The sequence below is a fragment of the Peromyscus maniculatus genome, chromosome 1 (genome assembly GCF_049852395.1).
Source record: "Peromyscus maniculatus bairdii isolate BWxNUB_F1_BW_parent chromosome 1, HU_Pman_BW_mat_3.1, whole genome shotgun sequence".
Taxonomy (NCBI): Eukaryota; Metazoa; Chordata; class Mammalia; order Rodentia; family Cricetidae; genus Peromyscus; species Peromyscus maniculatus.
Window position 1 is genome coordinate 18,839,052 of NC_134852.1, and position 22,147 is coordinate 18,861,198.

Consider the following 22,147-nt stretch of genomic DNA (forward strand, 5'->3'; position numbering starts at 1 on the left):
ATATCAGCACTATACGGCTACGTGAAATGTCATCTTCCTGACCACCCACAAATATATGTGCCCAAAAGATTGACATGGAATCATGAGATTACATATACACATTACATGAAGATGCAAGGTAATGGGAAGATATCATAGATGTAATTGCATAAAAAATCTACAATAGAAACAGTCAGTTCATTCAAAAGGCAATAACTCAAACACAACTTGAGTGAAGGCTTCATCCCCTACCAGAACCTTTGGTTGTGACTGGTTGACATTTTGAACACTAGTCATCACCTGCTGTATACTCCCATGGCCTTTTGCTACCAGCATCTCTCAATACTTCACTGTGCTGGGATTTTGTCTGGCTTGATTTTGTGCAGGTTTTGTACATACTATCCTAACAAGTAAATGCATATGTGCAAGTGCCCTGTTGAGTCTGAACAAAACCTGTTTCCTTGGAATCATCTTCCACCTCTGATTCTTAGACCCTTTCTGCCTCTTCTTCCATGATGATCCCTGAGAGTTTTGAGGAAAGGGGGTGATATAGATTCACCATTTTAATCTGATCCCTCCAGAATCTTTTATTCTCATAACACAGAATAATTCATAACATAGAATCTATGTGATAATTACCATGGAGTGAAAAATGAAGCTTTTCTGATGAAGGTTGAGATTTCTACTAATCTCTTTGTATGAAAATAAGAGTATAGAAAGAGATTGTTACTATAAAAACTTATCAGAATAATACTATTATTTGCTTCCCCAGCGTCTATGTACTCTCTAGGCACATATTCTTTTCTCTGGTAGTGGCACCAGGCATAGGTTCCATCTTATGAATTTGGTCTTCAAATCAATTATAAAATGGTTTGGTTAATCCCATGATGTTCATGACCCTATTACAACAGGTTTGTTGTTATACCTCTCAGGATTCACTCTTGGGTAAAATTTATGATTACTTCATGCACTATGAAAACTAGAAAGTAGGGATGAAACTTCCAGTTCACTATCAGCTTGATTCTTCATGGTCTATGGCTCAAGTATATGGTATCTTCAGCAACAGGGACATGCCATCTATGTACCATAGACCCCTAAACATTATAGGATATTGACATTGTTCTTGGTTGTCTTCAATTTATTTTTTGATTCTCAAATGTCTAATCTGATTCATTTTAGAGGACTCAGGAGAACATAGTCAGTTAAATTTGAGAAGAATATCTCCTAAAATAGGAGTAAAAGGAGAACATGATATCACAATTAGAAAACATAGCATTAGAATACTTATTATTATGCAGTACAAATTAATGTTATAATAATGGCATGAAAATATTCTGGGAAAAGTAAAAAATGTGGATTTTGTCATGAAGCACACAATTTAAATATTAAGATTTTTCTCTTTTATTTATGAAATTTAAGCATAACTGATTATGCTGTAATCAGTTCCCACTCTCTTTACTGCCTCTAATCCAAAACATGGAAACCACATGATTTTTTTCAACATTAATCTGCACACCTATAAAAACATGATTATTTTACAAAGAAGCCAAAACTGTACCATGAGGGTAAAAGCATCTTCAACAAATGGTAATGGCATAACTGGATATCAACATGTATAAGATTGTATATAGATCACTATCTGTCTCCATGAACAAAACTCAAGTCCAAATGGATCAAAGACCTCAACATAAATCCAGTTACAATGAACTTGATAGAAGAGAAATTAGGAAATAGTCTTGAATGCAATGGCACAGGAGACCAATTCCTAAATACGACACCAGTAACACTGACACTGAGAGCAGCCATTAATAAATGGGACTTCCTCAAACTGGGAAGTTTTTGTTGGCCAGAGGACACAGTCAGTACAATAAAATGACAGCCTACAGAATGGGAAAATACCTTCACCAACCCCACACCTGACAGATGGCTGATCTCCAAAATATATAAAGATTTCAAAAAACTAGACATCAAAATACCAAACAATTCAATTAAAAATGAGCTACAGAGCTAAACCCAGAATTCTCATCAGAAGAATCACAAATGGCTAAAAGACATTTAAGGAATAACTCAACATCCTTAGTCATCAGGGAAATGCAAACCAAACAACTCTGAGATACCACCTTACACCTGTCAGAATAGCTATGATCAAAAACACTGATGACAGTTTATGTTGGAGAGGATGCAGAGCAAGAGGAAAACCCCTCCACTCTAGGTGGGAATGCAAACTTGTACAGCCAATCTGGAAATGAGTATGGTGGTTTTTCAGAAAATTGGAAATCAATCTACCTCAAGACCCAGTTATACAACTCTTGACCATATACCCAAGGAATGGTCAATTATTCCATAAGGACACTTGCTCAACTATATTCATAGCAGCATTATTCATAATAGCCAGAACCTGTAAACAACCTAGATACCTCTCAACCACAATTCTTTAATGAAGTGTGAAGTGTATATTATTCTGTGTGCATAAAATAGAAATCTAGAATGCAGTAACCAATTATTCTAATTTAGTAAAAATGACAATACAAACTCTCCTCTAAAATCGATGAACTGACTAGTTCTGTGTTCAAGCAACAAGAGTGATTTCCCTCTATAAAGCAGTAACATTTTGAAATTCCATTTACACATCCATTATTTTCATTGAAATGAAAACCAAATAGAGATCCAACAAAAATGGATTGTATATACTCCATAGTTTTCTTCTCAACCATTAACTAGGGTAAATTTATATTGCTCTTGGAAAACTGATGTAAAGATTAAGCGAATAAAGGCAGTCATAGATAAAGCAATTGCGGCATAGGTATGACAGCACAAATTTTTAACATATGTATTTAGGAGACAAGGCTGGCATATTGGTGAGTTCAAGGCCACCATGTTTTATATACTGATTTCTGAATAGCAAATAAATGTAGAGAGACACTGACACAAAAAAAAAACCAGAAAGGAAAAGAAATAAATGAAAAGAAAATCTAGTCACACATATTCTTTTCCTGTTTATGGTGCATAGATGTTATATAGATACATATATATGTATGTATGTATATGCAAAATTGTCCAGGGGAACCATGCATACCTACAGAAGGAGCAAGAATGTGGCAAATGAAGTGTGTGAGGGAAATGTGTTCAGTGAAATATATGTTTGTATGAAAAACTCTACTGTAACCTGGATTCATGTACAATGAACATTGATAAAACCAAAATAAAATAATATAAAGTAAAATAAAATAAATTGGTGTTTGTTTCTCATCCTAACAAAACTCCAGTTATCAAGGGTTTCATTGTCTTTTCCTCATTTTGCTGCTGTGACAAAAAGTTTGGCCTTCTGTGCAGAATCATTGAGTTGGACTGGTATAGTTACCTTGACAAAAATGCATTATAGCTATTTCAGAGTAGAGTCCATGGCCCTGTGGCACTGTGTGCCTTTCATGTCCTGAGAAACCAAGGCAAAGTCCTTCAGACTTTGAAGCATTCAGTCCACATGAGTATCTCTGTGTTCACTAGAAGTCAGGGAAAACTGTAGAAATATGGCTGAACACTAATCTTGTGTACCCCAAATAGCTTGCCACCATCATAGTATCCTTGTGACCCATGTAACATTCAGTGTTGATGTATGTATAAAAGGTCTGATGGCTTGGAAGGAGAAGCAACATTTGTGGGCAGAAGTTCTGTGAACTTGGGTGCCAGCAGAAGGAGTTTGAGCAGAAAAACATCAGTTTATAGAATCTGTAATTAAAGAGTGGTTCTCATTCTTCTTTTCCTGAAAAGAAATCTCTGGGTACCAGGACTTTGTCCTGGATAGAAAGAGTAATTCAGGGGAAATTAGAGAAAAGGAGAGAGGAGAGGAGAGGAGAGGAAAACAGGAGTAAGGAGGAGTTATGAAGCTAGGGGAGAGGATGGAAGAGACAGGAAACATTACTAGATGAAATGTAGAAGAGCATTGAATCCAATACAAAAATATTTAGCTTCTCATAGAGAATAACCTTGGCTAATACTTGTAACCAAATTTTGTCGGAGTACTCCTATTTTTCTTACAATGTTCTCCTGTTGCTTTAAATATCCTCTGCATTATTTCAGAAAATAAAAATGTTCAATTAAAAGTCTCCTTGCATAAGCAATTTCATTCTCCTTCTGCACCTCTGTGCATTGAGTTCTTGTTTCCACGGACATGAGCAGCCATGGAAAGTGGAAGCCCTCTGTGTTGTTTCTGTGATTTATACATAAACCTGAGTGTAGAAAAGATACAACCTAATGGTTTCCAGACATGTCTGAGAGCTATTTATTTATGGTTTAACTAACACTCCTCCTTTACCTCCTGACAGCTGATTTTGTGAAAGTTTATTTCAGGTTTCTCTTCCACATAATTTTAAATCATTTCCCTTATCTTTTTGAGGTTTCTTTATCCAGTGTGGGCCCAACACTTTATTTCACCATATTTTTAAATGCTCATTCTGAACGATTTAGAACCCTACAGATCTATCAGTTTCACAGTGCAGCACATGCTAAACATTCCCTTTGACCACATAGTAAGAGAATGAACATGTTGACCTCTGAGATTTTGGTCTCTGCGAATTGTAATTTACATACAGAAGTACTGTAATTTACTTACAGAAGTAGATTCTTGCTGGTGTACAGGTCCAGATGAGGGATGGGTGAATGCAAAACTGGCAGCAGATAAATCAGACATGGTATACTTCTGAGTTTCATTTTATAAGGGATTGACAGAGAGAAAGCACATCTCAGTAGGACTCTTCCTACTCTGGCAACCAGTCTCTCTCACAGGCTTTATTTATACAAAAAATCATTACCTCTTGCACATCTTTTAGTCATCATTGATAAATCATAGGAGAACAGTTATCTTTTCCAAACATTTCCATCAAGTTTTAACATCACTGATAAACAGAGTTATTATTTTTATTCATTAACCCCATAATGCTTTTTTTTTGTTTTTTTCGAGACATGGTTTCTCTGTGTAGCCTTGCACCTTTCTAGATCTCACTTGGTAGCCCAGGCTGGCCTCGAACTTACAGAGATCTTCCTGGCTCTGCCTCTCAAGTGCTGGGATTAAAGGCGTGCACCACTACTGCCTGACCCATAACCCAATTTTTAAGAACATAGAGGCACATGACAGTCCTTTCTCAGGCTGTTATCTCTGGTTGCTTCAAGACACTAGACCAAAACAAAATTCAAAAGCCAGCCCGGACATAATGCTATGTCCCAAGACATGTATTATTAACTTTTAATGGTCACAGTGCCCAGGGAAAAAATCCTCAGGCCAAAGCTACTGTAATTATTATTCAAATTCTGGCCTATACTATGTTCACATTTCTATCTTGGAAAATTTTGTTTATATGTCTAATCCTGGCATTCTGTTCTTCCTTGGTCATATGTCACCATAGAGGTGTTGCATGAGCTAACTTTTCTAAGAAAGAGAGATCCTGATGTTTCATACTTTTATGATCATTCCACATTATTCCTTGCCCATAAGTATAAGTCTCTGTGTAGGGCAGAGATAACCTAAATTGTTACTACCACATAATTCTCTGAGTGTATACTGAGAAGAGGCTTGTAATCTAATGTGTAGGCAACTCCTCTAGCCGACTAAATCTTGTTAACACAACCTCCATGGCATAAGGAAGACCTTCCAGTAGATAAGGATATCTTCTTTAAAGCAGAGGGAAATAGTATGTTCATGACTGTTCTGGGAAAGCTTAGAGGCAGCATTCTTGGGAGAAGGCATAAATGATTTATAAGAAATTTTCCATCAATCCATGATCCCCAAGTGTACAAATATTAAAAGTGCCTCAAGTATGCAACAGGTGGAGATGAAAATAGGAGGTGGCATGGCAGCCATCATGGGGCTCAGCATTCCTGGATCATTGTCAAGCAGCTGTGCTGGCTTTATGGCTTTTTCTGTCCTCATCAGATATGGCTGTGCCAGGTTCTTTTCCAATACATTTAAGGGTTCAATTACTATGCTTAAGATGTATATATGAAAATAAAATATCCAGAAATTGTATAGGCTTTTTCATAACAGCTCATTCCCACTTTTCCAGACATAGAAACCTATTTTTAAAGTAGATAGAGCTTATAAAATCTCATGTTCTAATGAGAAAATAGATCATAAGACTAAGGGATACTTCTACTTTTGTAATCAAACTTTCTTACTCTACTCAGAGAAATGACTAGGACATATACAAGAAAATATTTTAAAATAAGCCTCTAACTACACAGAAACAGAGTATTTGGCTGTGAGTTTTGCCTTTTCGATGTCTGGATGGATAGGATTAGTTCTGTATTTTAGTAGAGCTCTCAGGAGCAGATCAGGCCCCAATCACTCCAGTAACTATATAAAATGCTTCTACTTATTAACATTTATTCATAGTCAGGGTGAATCTCTGAGCAACCCTAACCCATAACAGAAGCAAGCTATGCTATGTGGAATTTTCATTTTCATGGGCAAAACTGATATTGTCAAATAGAATAAGAATATATTCTCTAGGTTGTGACAGAAGTTGAAGAAATTGGCATTATGTAATCCCAGTCTGTTCCTATAAAAATTTGTTGTGGGTGGTGTTTGGCATCGTGGGAAAATATTTTGGCTTGATATTCTGTTTGTGTGTGGGAGGTTGTTATTTTCTATTGGTTTGTTCAGTAGTTTTGGTGAGACTGACTCTACATTTCAAAACCCATCCACTGCTTTCCTTTTCACCACTCACTCTTCCTCAAAATCCATCCCTATTCTCCAGCTCCCTCGCTTGCCTTTGTGTCCTGACACACAGCAGAGTAGACTGCAGACAATCTGCAGCATGTCCCTCTGCAGAAAATAACATGTGAATCTTTCTAAGTGTTTGTGATGGAAATAAGGTTTATTCAGGGGTGACATCAATTCCCTCAGCAAGCAATGCCATGGCTACCTCCTATGACCTCATCTTGACCAGAAAGGAGATGAGTTCATGACATAACGACATATCAGTCACACTCTATCAGGAACTTCTGCCTACATGGAGACAGGCTGTCTGTCCTGTGACCACTGAGATCCTATGCAGGCAGCATCAGCCATCATAGAAATGTACTCTCACAAGTAAGTCTTAAATTCTTCTCTCAGAATGATAGAAGCTAGGACAGTCTGCTGTAAGCTATGTGAGTGCAGCTCTGAACTGGTCTTTTCCTTTCCCTAGAGACACAGCAAAAGGCAATTGTAAGCAGAGGGAATGATCCCACATGTGCTTCAGAATAATAAGGGTTACGGAAACCTGTACATGAGATGCTCTTACAGTGCTATTCAGCTCTTCTTGAAACTAATTGCTCTAGTTGAGGTATAGGTCTGTAACAGAAAGAGGGAAGTTAGACCTTAATGAGTGCAACAAAGTGTGACAGTGCTTATGGGTTCACATCTTCTCCCTTTCCCTTTGATGAAATATCTGTCGGTATTCAGAAAGATGCTACAATGCAAGGCAGCAACTGTGAGCTAAAGGAGGAGATTCTTACAGACTTGAGCCACCCCTGCTTAAATGTACAAACTCCCCTTTTAACTCTGGTTTCCAGAAGCTGATGGTTTTCTTTTTCCTAGTGCAAACTTGAGTGCCCAGTAGGAATTAAGGGCTATGTTCACACTGTAAAGGAAAGCAATAGTAACAAGGATCTAATGTCATATGTATATGTTTATAAAATGTAGAAAAGGCAGACATCGGTAGAAACCAACAGCAAGTAATTCGAATGGGGTTTCTCTCTCTGTACCAAATTTACATTTTCATAATTGAAGCTGACTGTTCACAGCACTGCTACTGTTTGAGTTTCTAACTGCTAGATATTATTTTGTCTTCTGTGTACTTCCTTGGACATATATACAAACAAAGAAGATATTGTTGTCCCTTCTAATATGAAATATTATATATTATAAATATTGATGTATGTTTAATTTAATTTACAATATATTTGAACAACTGTAGTATATTACTGAACATTTTCTAGGTGTGAATAATGGTACCTTAGTTATAAAAATGTAGGTAGATTTCAATAGACTGTAATTCTGACTATGAGACTCTTTTTTCCTTTAATTATTTTAGTTTGTATGTAAAATTTATCTTCACATGACCAGCGTTGTTGTCCTGGGGTTATTTTATTTTATACCTTCATAATACAAGTCTAAAAATATTTCAGGTTTCAATAGGATTGTTTGGTAACACAGGGAAGGATTTTATAAAATGGAACAAAAAATAGAACAGCCAGATGAACAATTTTTTTTATATTCAAACAAGAAATATTTTAAAAGGTGATGAATGGTAGAGTTGCATGTATTCCAAACACTGTAATCTCATTTGCTGCAGCTGTTCTCATTACAGTTAAGTCTTTTACCCTTGGTGTGATCTGGTGAATCTGAGATTTATAATGATGGTGCAGTTAGTAAAATGTAGGCCTTCAATCCTGAGAATTCCAGAGACTTACATGGTTGATAGGGAGACATTAATCCTGTGAGCTGTTCACTAACTGTATCCATCTATCAATGCTGAAACAAATTCAAATCAAATATTGATTATGAGGCACTGAGCCACATGCTAACTCAAAGAGAAGGACACTATAGGGATGACCATTTACCACGGTCTGCACACTATTTTTTTCCTTTTATTTAATTTTACAATGCCATTCAGTTCTAAATATCAGCCACGAATTCCCTTGTTCTCCCCCATCCTCTCCCCCTCCCCTTCCCCCCAGCCGACCACCCATTCCCATCTCCTCCAGAGCATGGCGTCCCCCAAGGACTGAGATCCACCTAGTAGACTCAGTCCAGGCAGGTCCAGTCCCCTCCTCCCAGACTAAACCAAGCATCCCTGCATAAGCCCCAGGTTTCAAACAGCCAACATATGCAATGAGCACAGGACACGGTACCACTGCCTAGATGCCTCCTAACAGATCAAGCAGATCAAGCCAATCAACTGTCTCACCTATTTAGAGGGAGCCTGATCCAGTTGGGGGCCCCTCAGCCTTTGGTTCATAGTTCATGTGTTTCCATTCGTTTGGTTATTTGTCCCTGTGCTTTATCCAACCTTGGTTTCAACAATTCTCGCTCATATAAACCCTCCTCTTTCTCGCTAATTAGTCTCCTAGAGCTCCACCAGGGGCCTAGCCATGGATCTCTGCATCCAGATTCCTCAGTCCTTGGATGGGTTTTCTGCCATGACTATTAGGGTGTTTGGCCATCCCATCACCAGATTATGTCAGTTCTGGCTGTCTCTCGACCATTGCCAGCAGTCTATTTGGGGGTATGTTTGTGGATTTCTGTGGGCCTCTCTACTACTTTGTTTCTTCCTTTTCTCATGTGGTCTTTTTTTTACCATGGTCTCCTATTCCTGGTTCTCCTTCTCTGTTCTTGATCCTGCTGGGATCTCCCACTCCCACAGGCTCTCTTTCCCTTGACCCTCGCTCTTCATTACTCCAACTCATGTCCAGATTGTTCATGTAGATCTCAGCCATTTCACTGTCATTGGGCAATCCCCGTGTCTTTCTTGGGGTCCTGTTTTCCAGGTAGCCTCACTGGTGATGTGAGTAGCAGTCCAGTCATCCTTGTTCCACATCTAGTATCCTCCTATGAGTGAGTACATACCATATTTATCTTTCTGAGTCTGGGTTACTTCACTCAGGATTATTTTTTCTAGATCCATGCATTTCCCTGCAAACCTCATGATGTTATTTTTTTCTCTGCTGAGTAGTATTCCATTGTGTATATATGCCACAATTTATTTATCCATTTTTCAGTTAAAGGGCATATAAGTTGTTTCCAGGTTCTGGTTATTACAAACAATGCTGATATGAACATAGCTGAGCAAGTGTCCTTGTGGTATGATTGAGCATTTCTTGGGTATATGCCCAAGAGTGGTATAGCTGGTTCTTTCTAAGAAAGCTGGATCACTTTATTAGAAAATTGGGAATCAACCTCCCCAGATATTGCATCTTAATCAATGATACATCATGTATGAGTGATGAATTTATATTCAAGAAAAAAGAAAAAAATCACCATGAAAAAAGAAGAAAAGAAACAAAAGAAAAAATTAAAGCTACAGGTAATTAAGGAATTCAGAAAGAGAGAGAATTAGTCTACCCTGAGAATGAATCCATTAAATGTTAAGCCAATACCAAGTGCTCAGCCATAAAAATATAAACATATGATCAACACTAAGTGGACTTGCAAGAGTCTATGAATTTGGGAGGAAGCAGTGGGGACCAAGGGAAAGTTGGAGTAGAGAAGGGGAGGAAAGGAGGTAAATACAGTCCTCATTTATAAAATTTTCAATAAAACAGGGTGCCTATTTGACTAAAATAAAAGATGGGAAGTTAGAGAATGTAACATATCAAAATTCAAATATAATAGAACATAGTATAGTAGAACATAGCAAAGAAGTGCAAACAAGGAGATGATGTTCGAATCTTAGATGGTCTTTTAATAAAAAAAATCCAGAGCCAGATATCAGGGTGAAAACAGAAAGATCAGAGAACCAGAACAGCCAGCAACTAGTGCTTACCTCTACAAAATCCCCAGCCTAAAGAGAGTGAGTTCCTGTTTCCTCATGCCTTATATACCTTTCTTTGCCCTGCCATATCACATCCCAAGATTAAAGGAATTTGTGCTTCCCAAGCAAAGGCATGAAATCTCAATTGTTGGCATTAAAGGTGTGTATCACCACTGCCTGGCTCTGTTTCTCTTCTATACTGTTTCAATTTCATGTAGCCCACTGTGGCCTTGAACTCACAGAGAACCAGAAGGATCTATTTTTTGATGTCTTACAAAATAACATACTTTATATATCTTTAGTGAATTTCTTTTCTGAGTAAGTTAACGATAACAATAACTATCTAATATTCTACTCCCTCAGAGATCCAAGAAGGAAATAATATTACCTAAAAAACCAGGAAGTGCAAGCAAGCAACTTCCAAAAATGTGAGTTATGACAACCAACTGCCTGCCTGGACAGTCACCCAAGAACTCTCTGCAATTTTGGAGCATTCATCTTTGGCCTACAGACCTAGCATATCTGACAGACTCCTGTGAAGCAGGATTTTTTAAAGGGCCTTTCTACCTTGTCTTGGCAAGGACTAGCAGTCCTTCCATTTGTCTCCTGCTTGTCCATTTTGGACAGCATACTGTCAACCATTGAGGCAAGGGCACTTTCTTGCCCAGTGTCTAACTTGCCACAAAGAAAACTCCATATGGAGTTTCTTTGATGCCCATCATCTTCTCTGAAGTAATTTGATGCTGCCAGGAGAAGACATGTCTCATTTTCATAAACAAAAAAGAATCTACATTATTAAAACATCTTAAATGCCATATTCTATAGATCTCTATAGTGTTTGAAGATGGCTTGTTTATCTAAAATAGATTTCTGTTAGACTTTGAAAATATACTAATGTGACTACAAGTTCAATTGTAATAGGTGAGTGACTAAATATAACTTGCATTTCTTTATATTCTAATTAGTAGGTAATAATAATTTTTGAGAACTAGCAATTTACATTACATTTTAAATTGTGCTGTAATGGTACAATACTTTGAACAAGATTAGAAGTATGTGAATAGTATTTTATAAGAAAATCAACTCAAATTTGTATCAATATACATAACTTGTATACAATATACAAAAATGTAATCCAAAGTAAAATATTTAAAACTAGTATCTACTTTGTAGAAGTAGATTCAATAATCTATATTTTTATCTTAGCATATCTATATGATATGTGACCTGGCTGAATATTATCCCTTATAATTCCATCGATTTTCCTGCACATTTTGTGATTTCATCTTCACTGCAGTCAAATAATATTCCATTTTGTATATGGACACAAATATAATTATCAATTTACCCATGTATGGAAATGTAAGTGGCCCACATTTCCTTTTGATAATAAAGAGAACAGTAATGAAAACAGAATTGCAAATGTCTCTAGGGAATGATGTGGAGTTCTCTTGGTATATGCCCAGGAGCAAAATGCTGGGACAAATAGTTGATCCATTTTCTGTTTATTTGAGAAACAACAAAAAGATTTCTATCATGGATGTTTTAAATTCTATCAAACTCTTTTGGTGAATCAGCACTACACTGATGGCAAACTAGAAGAAGGCAGAACAACAGCAAAGGAAATTACAAGTCAATATCTCTGATAATTCTAAACTTCTATATGAAATACTAGCAAACCAAATTCAGAATTACCCCAAAACCATCAGTCATTTTGAATTGATTTTTGTATAGATGAAAGATAATAATCCTATTTTCTTGTTATGTTGGTGCAGACCACAGCAATTGTGATGGGACATGGGCACCCTGTCCCAAGTTCATGGCCATGCCCTATTTCCATCTTGGTGCAGTTAGAATATAGGAAAGAGACCTACCTGTGAAATCACCAAGCAGCCAAGATTCCCAGATGGAATGAAAGCCACATAAAAGATATTTTTATTGGCAGCTTTTGGCTGGCGCCTTTGCATATAGGATGCGAAAGGGAAAGACTCTCAGCCCTTCCAAGTGGAAGAATACAATGGTCCTCACACATTAAGATTTGAATCTGTAGGCTGCTATTTAATCACCTAAAAATAACTATAATCAATTCAGCTACTCCTAAAAAGACAAAAATCTACCAATTTAATGTCTGGTATTGACCTCTTGAGTATGAAAGTTGTGTAAACAACTAAATACCATGCAAATCATATCATTTCCACAGTTAAAATGAAATTACATTCTTTTTATTCCTTATCCAAACCAAGCAATGCTTGGATACAATAGAGTAATGATACATGAGAAAAAAAGGCACAAAAGATGGAAAAGAGAGAAGTGATTGATGTTTATCAGACACCAATTTTGATAATACAAAAGACTAATGAAGCCTCTTAAGATGGAGAAGAAAGTATGAAAAGCCAGAAAGGTAGATACTAGGATCAGAATATTCTGGGTGACTCTGGATTCAGGGGAATTTCTGCTGGAACCATGAGTGCTGCAGATGTGTTGGACCCTCTGTTTATGTCTGTAAAGAATGACAATCATGGATCCACTGGACCAGGCCACGTGAACACAAAAGAAGACTTCAGGAAAACCACCAGTGCTGCATAGAGATATTCAGAAATTTCATATTGAACTACAATGGAACAGTATTCAAAGTCTCATTTGCTTGTCACATTTTGCTATTCCTGTTGACAAATGTGTATGCAATATGAATGAAATTTATCAACATGTACAGTTTCCAGAGGAGGTAAATGTGGCAGTCAATGTTCTTCTCAACTTTGACTTTTTGATCGTTCCAACAGGACTTCCTGCAACTAATGTACAAGACCTGAAACACACTCAAGAGGCAGGTGATGCCAATGGACACACTCCTAACAAACCCTTGAATGTACAATAGGAACCTTCATCCAATTCATCCAAGAAATGCTTAAATCCCCATACTGCCATTGTGTGGGGCACTCCTGCAGAGAGAATGACCAAGACATTGGCTGTCATTAGGTGAATGAGAATCAAATCTGTGGGCTTTAATGTGCATTCTCTATCATACAGAACTAGATAGTAGAAAATTAGAGAGGAATTTCCCAGCATTCCAGTTGTAATTTGTGATAAGAAAAGAATTCTGATTGCCAGATTCCAGAAGTCCATTATGTTATTTGGTACAATTACCTTCAGAATATGGACACACAATTCATCTAGTCAAAAAATACTGACAAATATTTACAGCCTGCAGTGGAGAAAGAAGCCTTAAGTGGATGGGATAACTGGAAAACTGAAACAAAAGTTCTTTGAAGCTAAGTGGTTCAAAGCTAGTCTGAACACTTAATTATGAACCAGTAACTAGTCATTCTCTGAGGACGAATACCTCAGAAGTCCATTAATGTAATTAACATCCCAAAAGGTTCAGGGTGGTGAGGTGCTTGTCTCTAAAGGACATTAAAGTGAATAATCTTCGGTTGGTGAAAAACTTCTTGGTTTATGAAGGTTTCAGGCTTCCAACATGACAGGCAGAAAACAGAATAAACATATACATATATTTATACATCATATATATATGTGTGTGTGTGTGTGTGTGTGTGTGCGTGTGTGTGCATTGTATGTATATATATGTGTGTGTGTGTGTGTGTGTGTGTGTTATATGTGTGTATGTATATGTATAAAATTATCTAAACAATTATAATTAATAAAAATAAATATTGTTTTCCGTAATTCTTGAAAAAAAATGGAGTCCTAAAAAGAAAATCCTTTCCAGAGGTTTCATTCAAGTGGATTTAAGAATCAATCTGGTGTAGGTATCATAATACTGAACAAAATGTACTTCAAAATAAAGTTAGTCAAAAGATATCAAGAAAGACATTACATATTCATCACAGGAAAAATACATCAAGATGATATATCAAAAATTCTTCAAGTCTGAACCCTTATGCCCCAAATAGAAGGACACCTGCATATGTAAAAGAAAAAAATACTAAAGCTTAAAATGCACATCAAACCAAACACACTATTAATAGGTGACATCAACACCCCATTCTTACCAATGGATAGGTCTGCCAGACTGAACGTTAACAGACAAATAATAGATGTTATGTTATGAATGAAATGAACCTAAAAGATATCTACAGAACATTAAACCCAAACAGGAAAGACTATACATTCTACTCAGCACCCCATGGAAACCTCTCTAAAACTGATAACATACAGATTCATTATAATCCTCATCAAAATCCAAAAAGATTTTTTCACAGATCTTGAAAGAACATTACTCAACATCACTTGAAAAAACAAAAAAGCTAGGATAGCTAAAACAATTCTTTACAAAAGAAAAAAAAAACACTTCTGGAGGCACCACTATCCATGACTTCAAGCTCTACTTTACAAAAATAGTAATAAAAAGGGCTTGGTATTGACTTAACAACTGACATGGGGGCCAATGGAATCAAATTGAAGAACTTGACATTAACTCATATAACTATGAATGGATTTTTGACAAAGAAGCCAAAACTGTACAATGGAAAAAAGCAAGCATCTTCAACAAATGGTGCTAGTATAACTGTATGTAAACATATAGAAGACTGCAAATAGATCCATATCTATTGCCATGCACAAAACTTAAGTCCAAGTGGATCAAAGACCTCAACATAAATCAAGCTACACTGTACCTGATAGAAGAGAAAGTTCAAAATAGCCTAGAATACATTGGCACAGGAGATCACTTCCCAAATATAACACCAGTAGCACAGATACTGAGAACAACAGTTAATGAATGTGAACTCCTGAAGCTGAGAAGCTTCTGTAATGCAAAGGACACAGTAAATAAGACAAAATGACACCATACAGAATGTGAAAAATCTTCACTAAACCTATAACTGACAGAGGGCTCATCTCCAAAATATTTAAAAACTCAAGAAACTAGATATAAAAATATCAAACAATCCAATGAAAAAAAGAGATACAGAGCTAAACAGAATTCTCAATAGAAAAATCTCAAATGGCCAAAAGACAATTAAGGAATTGCTCAACATCCTTAGTCATCAGGAAACTGCAAATCAAAATGCCTATTAGATATCATTTTACACCTATCAGAATGGCTAAGACCAAAATCACTGATGACAATTATTCTTGGAGGGAATGTGGAACAAGGGGAACACTCCTCCAATGTTGATGGAAGTGCAAACACATACAGTCATTTTGGAAATCAGTATGGCAGTTTCTCAGAAAATTAGGAATTCATCTGCCTCAAGACTCAATGATACCACTCTTTGACATATACCCAAGGGATGCTCAATCCTACCACAAGGGCATTGCTCAACTATGTACATAGCAGCATTATTTGTAGTAGCCAGAACATGGAAACAAACTTGATGCCCCTCAACCGACGGATGGATAAAGAATATGTGGTACATATACACAAGGGAGTATTACTCAGAAGTAAAAAATGATGAACTCATGAAGCTTGCAGTTAAAAGAATGGAACTAGAAAATATTATCCTGATTGAAGAGACCCGGACTCAGAAAAACAAACATGGTATGTACTCACTCATAAGTGGATACTAAATATAAAGCATAGGATAATCAGACAAAAACCCACAGCACCAGAGGAGGTAAGAAACAAGAAGGACCCTAAGAGAGACATATCAATAACCTTGGAAAGGGGGAAAAGAGGAGATCTCCATGAGTAAAGTGGGGATGAGGTGTGCAGTAGAGGGGAGGGTAGAGGATGAGATAATGAGTGAATAGGATGGTCAAGATGGGGGCATGATGGTATGGGAGAGCAATGAAAGAGATATCTTGTTAGAGGGAAACATTATGGAGTACAGGAGAAACCCATTGCTAGAGAAATTCCCAGGAATCCACAAGAATGAATTCAGACAGCTAGCAATAGTACAGAGTATGCCTGAACTGGCCTATACTGGAAATGAGAATGGTGAATACCCTAAATGTCATAGAGCTTTCATCCAGTAACTGATGGAACCAGATGCAGAACTCTACAGCCAACCACCAGGCTGAGCCTTGGGAGTCCAGTCAAAGACAGAGAAGAGGGGTTATATAGGCAATATACATAATTTATATATTGGGGTTATATATAATACATAATGGGGGTCAAGATCATGATGAGGAAATCTAGAGACAACTGAACCAAGCTGGTAGGAACTCATGAACTTAAGACCAATAGCTGTTGTACATGCATGTGTCTGGTCTAGGTCCTCTGCATACAGGAGACAGGTGTGTAGCTTGGTCTGTCTGATGCGAGCCCTGGCAGTGGGATCAGGATCTTTCCCCATTGCATGAGCTGGCTCTCTGGAGCCATTAGCTATGATTCAGATGCCTAGATCAGCCTTGATGCAGTGGGGAGGACCTTGATCCTGCCTCAACTGAATGTACCAGGCTTTACTGACTCCCCATGCCTTACCCTTACCCTTACCCATGCCTTACCCTTTTATAGTAGGGTCTGTGGAGTGGTTCATGGGGGAAGCTAGGGATGAGTGGGACGAAGGATGAGAGGGTGATCTGTGGTTGATATGTAAAATGAATGAAAAAAAATATTAAATGAGAAAACGAAAATCCTTTCCTACACCTGTTCCAGGCAGAGTCCTGCCTACATTTTCTCCTAGCAGTTTCTGTATTTGTTTCACATTCAAGTCTTTGTTCCATTTGGAGTTAGTTTTTGAGCAAAGTGATAGGTACATTTTATTCTTCCAATGTAGAAATTCCATTTTCAAAAACCATTTGTTGTAGACATTTTCTTCCCTCCACCTAACACTTTTGGCACACTATTTAATATTAGCTGGCTCCATTATATGTCCTCATGTTGGGTTTCAAATTTGTCCCATTAGTATACATGTGTGTGTTTATGTCAACAGCATATTATTATTGTCTCTGTAATATTTAAGATCTGTAAGAGCAGTTCCTCTAGCACTGTTTTTCGGTTCAGGATTGTTTATTTTCTCACTAGGTTTGCTGTGCTGCACATGAATTTTAAGATTTATTTTTAATTATATGAAAAATAGGATGGGTGTTCTCATTGAGGTTCTATTAAATCTCAAAAAAATGCCTTTGGTAAAGTGGAAAAAACACAGTAATAGTTTGACTGCTTCTTTCCTACTGGACTGTCAGTCACTGTTTCCCAGATGGGGAGATTTTAGCATAGCTTGGACCCCTATGATGTTAGATCTTCTTTATTATGACATAGTAATTGCACAAACAGTGAGTCTCATCACACGTGTACCCTTCCAAAGACAGGCTCAATCTTTTCATCACATAGCTCTACATCCACCATCTCAGCATCTGGAAGACATCTAAGCTTGATGATAGCTATTACCCTGTCTAAAACTGGGTATTTGTAGGACAGGGATACAGATCATATGGTATTAGTATCATATACCATCTCAAAAATGATGGGTGGTTTGTATTATAGACATATATCTTGGGTCAGAAAAGGAATAGATGCTTCGTGGGGCCATTGAGAAAGCACTGTTTAGATCCACCATCTTTCTACCAGTGTGACTTTTAGAAATTCACTACATATCAACATATGTCACTAGTCTCTACAGCATCCCTTTTCTACCCTGAAACTTGTTGGGGGAGTAGGTGTTTTCATTAGTTTAATCTCCTTTGTAGTGACCTTCATAACCTTTAGACAATTTTCAATCATCTGTGTCTTCCATTCTCTTGTTCTCTGCCTCAGTCCAACTCAATTATCTTAGATGATCCTCTATGTCCTCCATATTCTTTTCCAAATGCCTTGTGGTTCAAGTTTTGGGCATTTACAACTCCTCTATGGCACTAGTATACACTCTTGACACATAGAGTCTTTGTCACTGTTTTTGGAAAATATTTCATCAACTCATGTCCACTCTTGTCCTGTCCTACCCATGTCCCTTCATTTTATTGTGTTCATTTTTCCCTCCACATGACTTTTTCTTTCACCAAATCCGTTCCTTTTATACATATAGTTAAAAAAGAAAACACCTTCTTTTTCAGGTCATTCCCTAATTACAGTACTATCACAAAAACTAGTGTACACTTTCAAAGATTAAATATAGCTGGAAGTGGTCAGTAATCATGTGCCTATTATATATAAGATTCTTGGGTCCTAACACTTGAGTGTAGATTCATAGTATGAAGCCTGTCTTATGTCGAATTATGATCCATTGGTCCCTAAACACTCTATGGCATTTATAATGGAAGACATTTTTAAAACATTTCTGAAATCTGGTCTGGCAAGTGGACTGTCTAATTTGATCCTGCTGTTGAGAGATTAGGGAATCCATGGAAGAGAAGACAGGAAAGCCATAAAAGCCAGAAGGGATGGATGACACCAACAGTAAAAGGCCCTCTAAATTAAATAAGTAAATTTCATAAGAATTCACAGAGACTGGAACAAAATGTTATCACTTTCAGTTAAATATTTTCATGGAATTCCTGTTATGTGAATGAGTGGGTCTAAGTTTCGTGTGCCTTCTCTTGGGCTGTATCCTTTGTTAGTTTGCCATGGCCAACTTCTACATGATGGTTTTATCTGGCTATATTTTATTTTTTATGTTTTGTTGTGGTGTCTTCAAAGTCTGTTCTTTCCTAATGACAGAAAGGTAGTGGTTCTACATGGAATGGGAGGTGGGAAGGAGTTGGGAAATATTGAGAGAAATAAAAATATAATAAGGATATATTATATGAGAGTACAATCCATTTTCAATAATATGTTCCAAAAGAAAAACAAAGATTTTTTTTCTGGCATATAATATCACTATCATGTCATTTCTGACTTTGAGTCCATCTGTGCCTTACATTTACAGATGTCTATATGTGGAACCATTCCTGCATCTTTGGAAAGATTTTGATACTGTTTCATTTCCAACTAACACCAGTTTATTGCAATAAATTCACAAATAAATGCATTAAATGATAACAATGTAATAACAAATAATAGCAACATTTGCTTGTGGAAAAATTCTGTACATTTCACTGAACTTTGATATAGTTAGAATAGTCATAAAAGACATTAATCTTTGCTTATGATTTTACACTGTCACTGATAATTGAATTTTATGACTCTTTCACCAGAAATTTTGAAAAATTTACAAAGTAGAAAAAAGAAAATAGAAAAATAATTATCTTTATATCCTCTTTTATAAATCCTGGATCCTTTTATCAGGTCATCACCTAATACTACCTGTCCAGCTCTCCTTTCTAAATGTTATACTGAAGTTATACTCGTATCCATTTGCATATATACTTGTAGACATTACTGGATAGATCTGAAAATGATGGAAAACATGATTTTTTTATATTCATTTTGAGATGTGGGACCTGGCTGAATATTATCCATATAAGTCCATCAATTTTCCTACACATTTCATGATTTCCCCTTTCAATGTTGTCAAATAATATACCATTTGGACATGAAATTTTTAATTATCAATTTATTTGCTTATGTACATGGACATGGACCCATTTCATTGTCAGAGTGAATAGAGCAGCAATGAATATGGGTGTACAGTTGTCTCTAGTGTATGAGTTCTCTGAGTATGTGCCCAGGAGTGGGATACCTGGGTCAAATAGTTGTTCCAATTTCAGTTTATTTGAGAAACCAAAAAAAATTGATTTCTATAACTGCTATATTAAATTTTTCCAAACTCTCTTGGTGAAAAGGGCATTACACTGATGCCATAGGAGGTAAAGACAGAGCAAAGGCAAAGGAAGGGGAAAGTCAATTTCCCTGAGGATGCTAAAATTCGCAATAAAACAATAACATACAAAATTCAGAATTACAGGAAGACCCTCAGTCATTTTGAATTGGTTTTGGTACAAGGAAAAAGATACTAATCATATTTTTTCTGCTATTGGTGCAGGCTAGAGCAGATGTGATGGGTCATTGGTCAGGGATCCCAAGTTCATGGACAGGCACTATTTCAGTATTTATGCAGATAGATTAAAGTAAACAGGCTGACTGTGAAATCTCCAAGCACCCATGATTCTCTGAGACAATGAAACCACAAGGAGGGCATTTTTGTTGTGAGCATTATGATGGCTCTTCTACACATCAGGTGGCAAATGCAAAAGTCTCACAGCTTCAAGTTAAAGACTACCATGGGCCTCACAGAATAAGATTGGCTCATGTAGGCTGCTCATCAAGCCAGCTGACAAAATGCTCATATTCCTTCCAGCTAATCTTAAAAATACATACTACCTACATAACTTTCTGTATTGACATTTTAAGTGTGACAGAGGAGAAAAACTGGATATCAAGCAAAACATATTGTTTCCAATGTTAAAATGAGGTTAAATGATTTTATTCCTTATCTGGAAAAAACAAACCTTGGATACAATAGAGTAATGGTGTAGGAGAAGAAAGGGTACAAAAGAAGGAAAAGAGAGAGAAAGGAGGGCTTTGAAGCTGATTAGCCACCAATTTTGATTATACAAGAGAGCAATGTAGCCTCTTACGAAGGACGAGAGAGTATAAAAAGCCAGAAAGGTAGACACCAGGATCAGAATGTTCTGGGTGACTCTGGATTCAGGGGAGTTTCGGATGGAACCATGAGTGCTGCGGATGTGTTGAACCCTCTTCTTATGTCTGTAAAGAGTGACAATCATGGATCCACTGGACCACGTCATGAGAACAGAAAAGAAGATCTCGGGGGATATCACCAATGCTGCATAGATTGAGCTTCCTTTGTCACCCATCCCTGCACTGCGGCAGTATTCAAAATCCCATATTCTGGTCATGTTGTTTCTATAGGTGTTGACAAGTTTGTATATAAAATGAATGGAATTTATTAGCATGTATGTCATCCAGAGGAGGAACATGTAGCAGCCAATTTTCTTTTCAAATTTGAATTTATGATTCTTCCAACAGAAGTTACTGGAGCTAATGGTCATTGCCTGGAAGACACTCAGGAGGCAGGTGGTACCAACGGACACACTCCTACCAAATCCTTGAAAGTACATTAGGAGCTTACATCCAAAATCGTCCAAGAAATGCTTAAATCCAAAAACTGTCATTGTTTGGGGCACTCCTTCAGAAAGAATGATCAAGGTATTGGCTGTCAATAGGTGCATGAGAATCAAATCTGTGGGCTTTAATGTGCATTTTCTGCAGTAAACGACCAGATAGTAGAAAATTAGAGAGACATTTCCCAGAATTCCAGTTGTAGTTTCTGATAAGAAAATAATTCTGAATGTCAGATTCCAGAAGTCCACTGTGTGATTTGGCATAATTTCCTTGTGAATATGAAACTGCTTTCCTTCTGCTCAAATAAATACTGACAAATATTTACAGTCTGCCGTGGAGTAAGAAGCTTTTAATTGATGGGACTACTGAGAGACTGAACCAAAAGGTCTTTTAAGCTCAGGTGTTCAAGACCAGTCTGTCAACTTAAACAGATCTCATCATTAAAATTTGACAAGACTAGTTAATTTCCATGTATGATAACTCAGAGCATATGTAAGTTTTATAGAACAAAATGAAACATTCACAATGATGTGACATTGGCCCATGAGAGACAGTGAAATATGACAGCCCATAGAACAAAATATATTGCAAGAATTCCAGAATATATTGATATTTTCTAGTCATAGTATAAAAGAAACAATGTGAATAAAGTAAAGAAAAAATAAACATGTTATTGCATAATATATATTTTATCTAAAAATAAATTACATGGAATGAAATATTTATAATACCA

General features: G+C 36.8%; 1 protein-coding gene across 1 annotated transcript; it reads right to left on the reverse strand.

Moving 5' to 3' along the window:
- Positions 1-20,741: 20,741 nt before the first annotated feature.
- Positions 20,742-21,677, reverse strand: LOC143274312 (vomeronasal type-1 receptor 4-like). Its single transcript, XM_076576921.1, has one exon. The coding sequence runs from the start codon at positions 21,675-21,677 to the stop codon at positions 20,742-20,744; it is 936 nt and encodes a 311-aa protein (XP_076433036.1).
- Between the last annotated feature and the right edge of the window lie 470 nt (positions 21,678-22,147).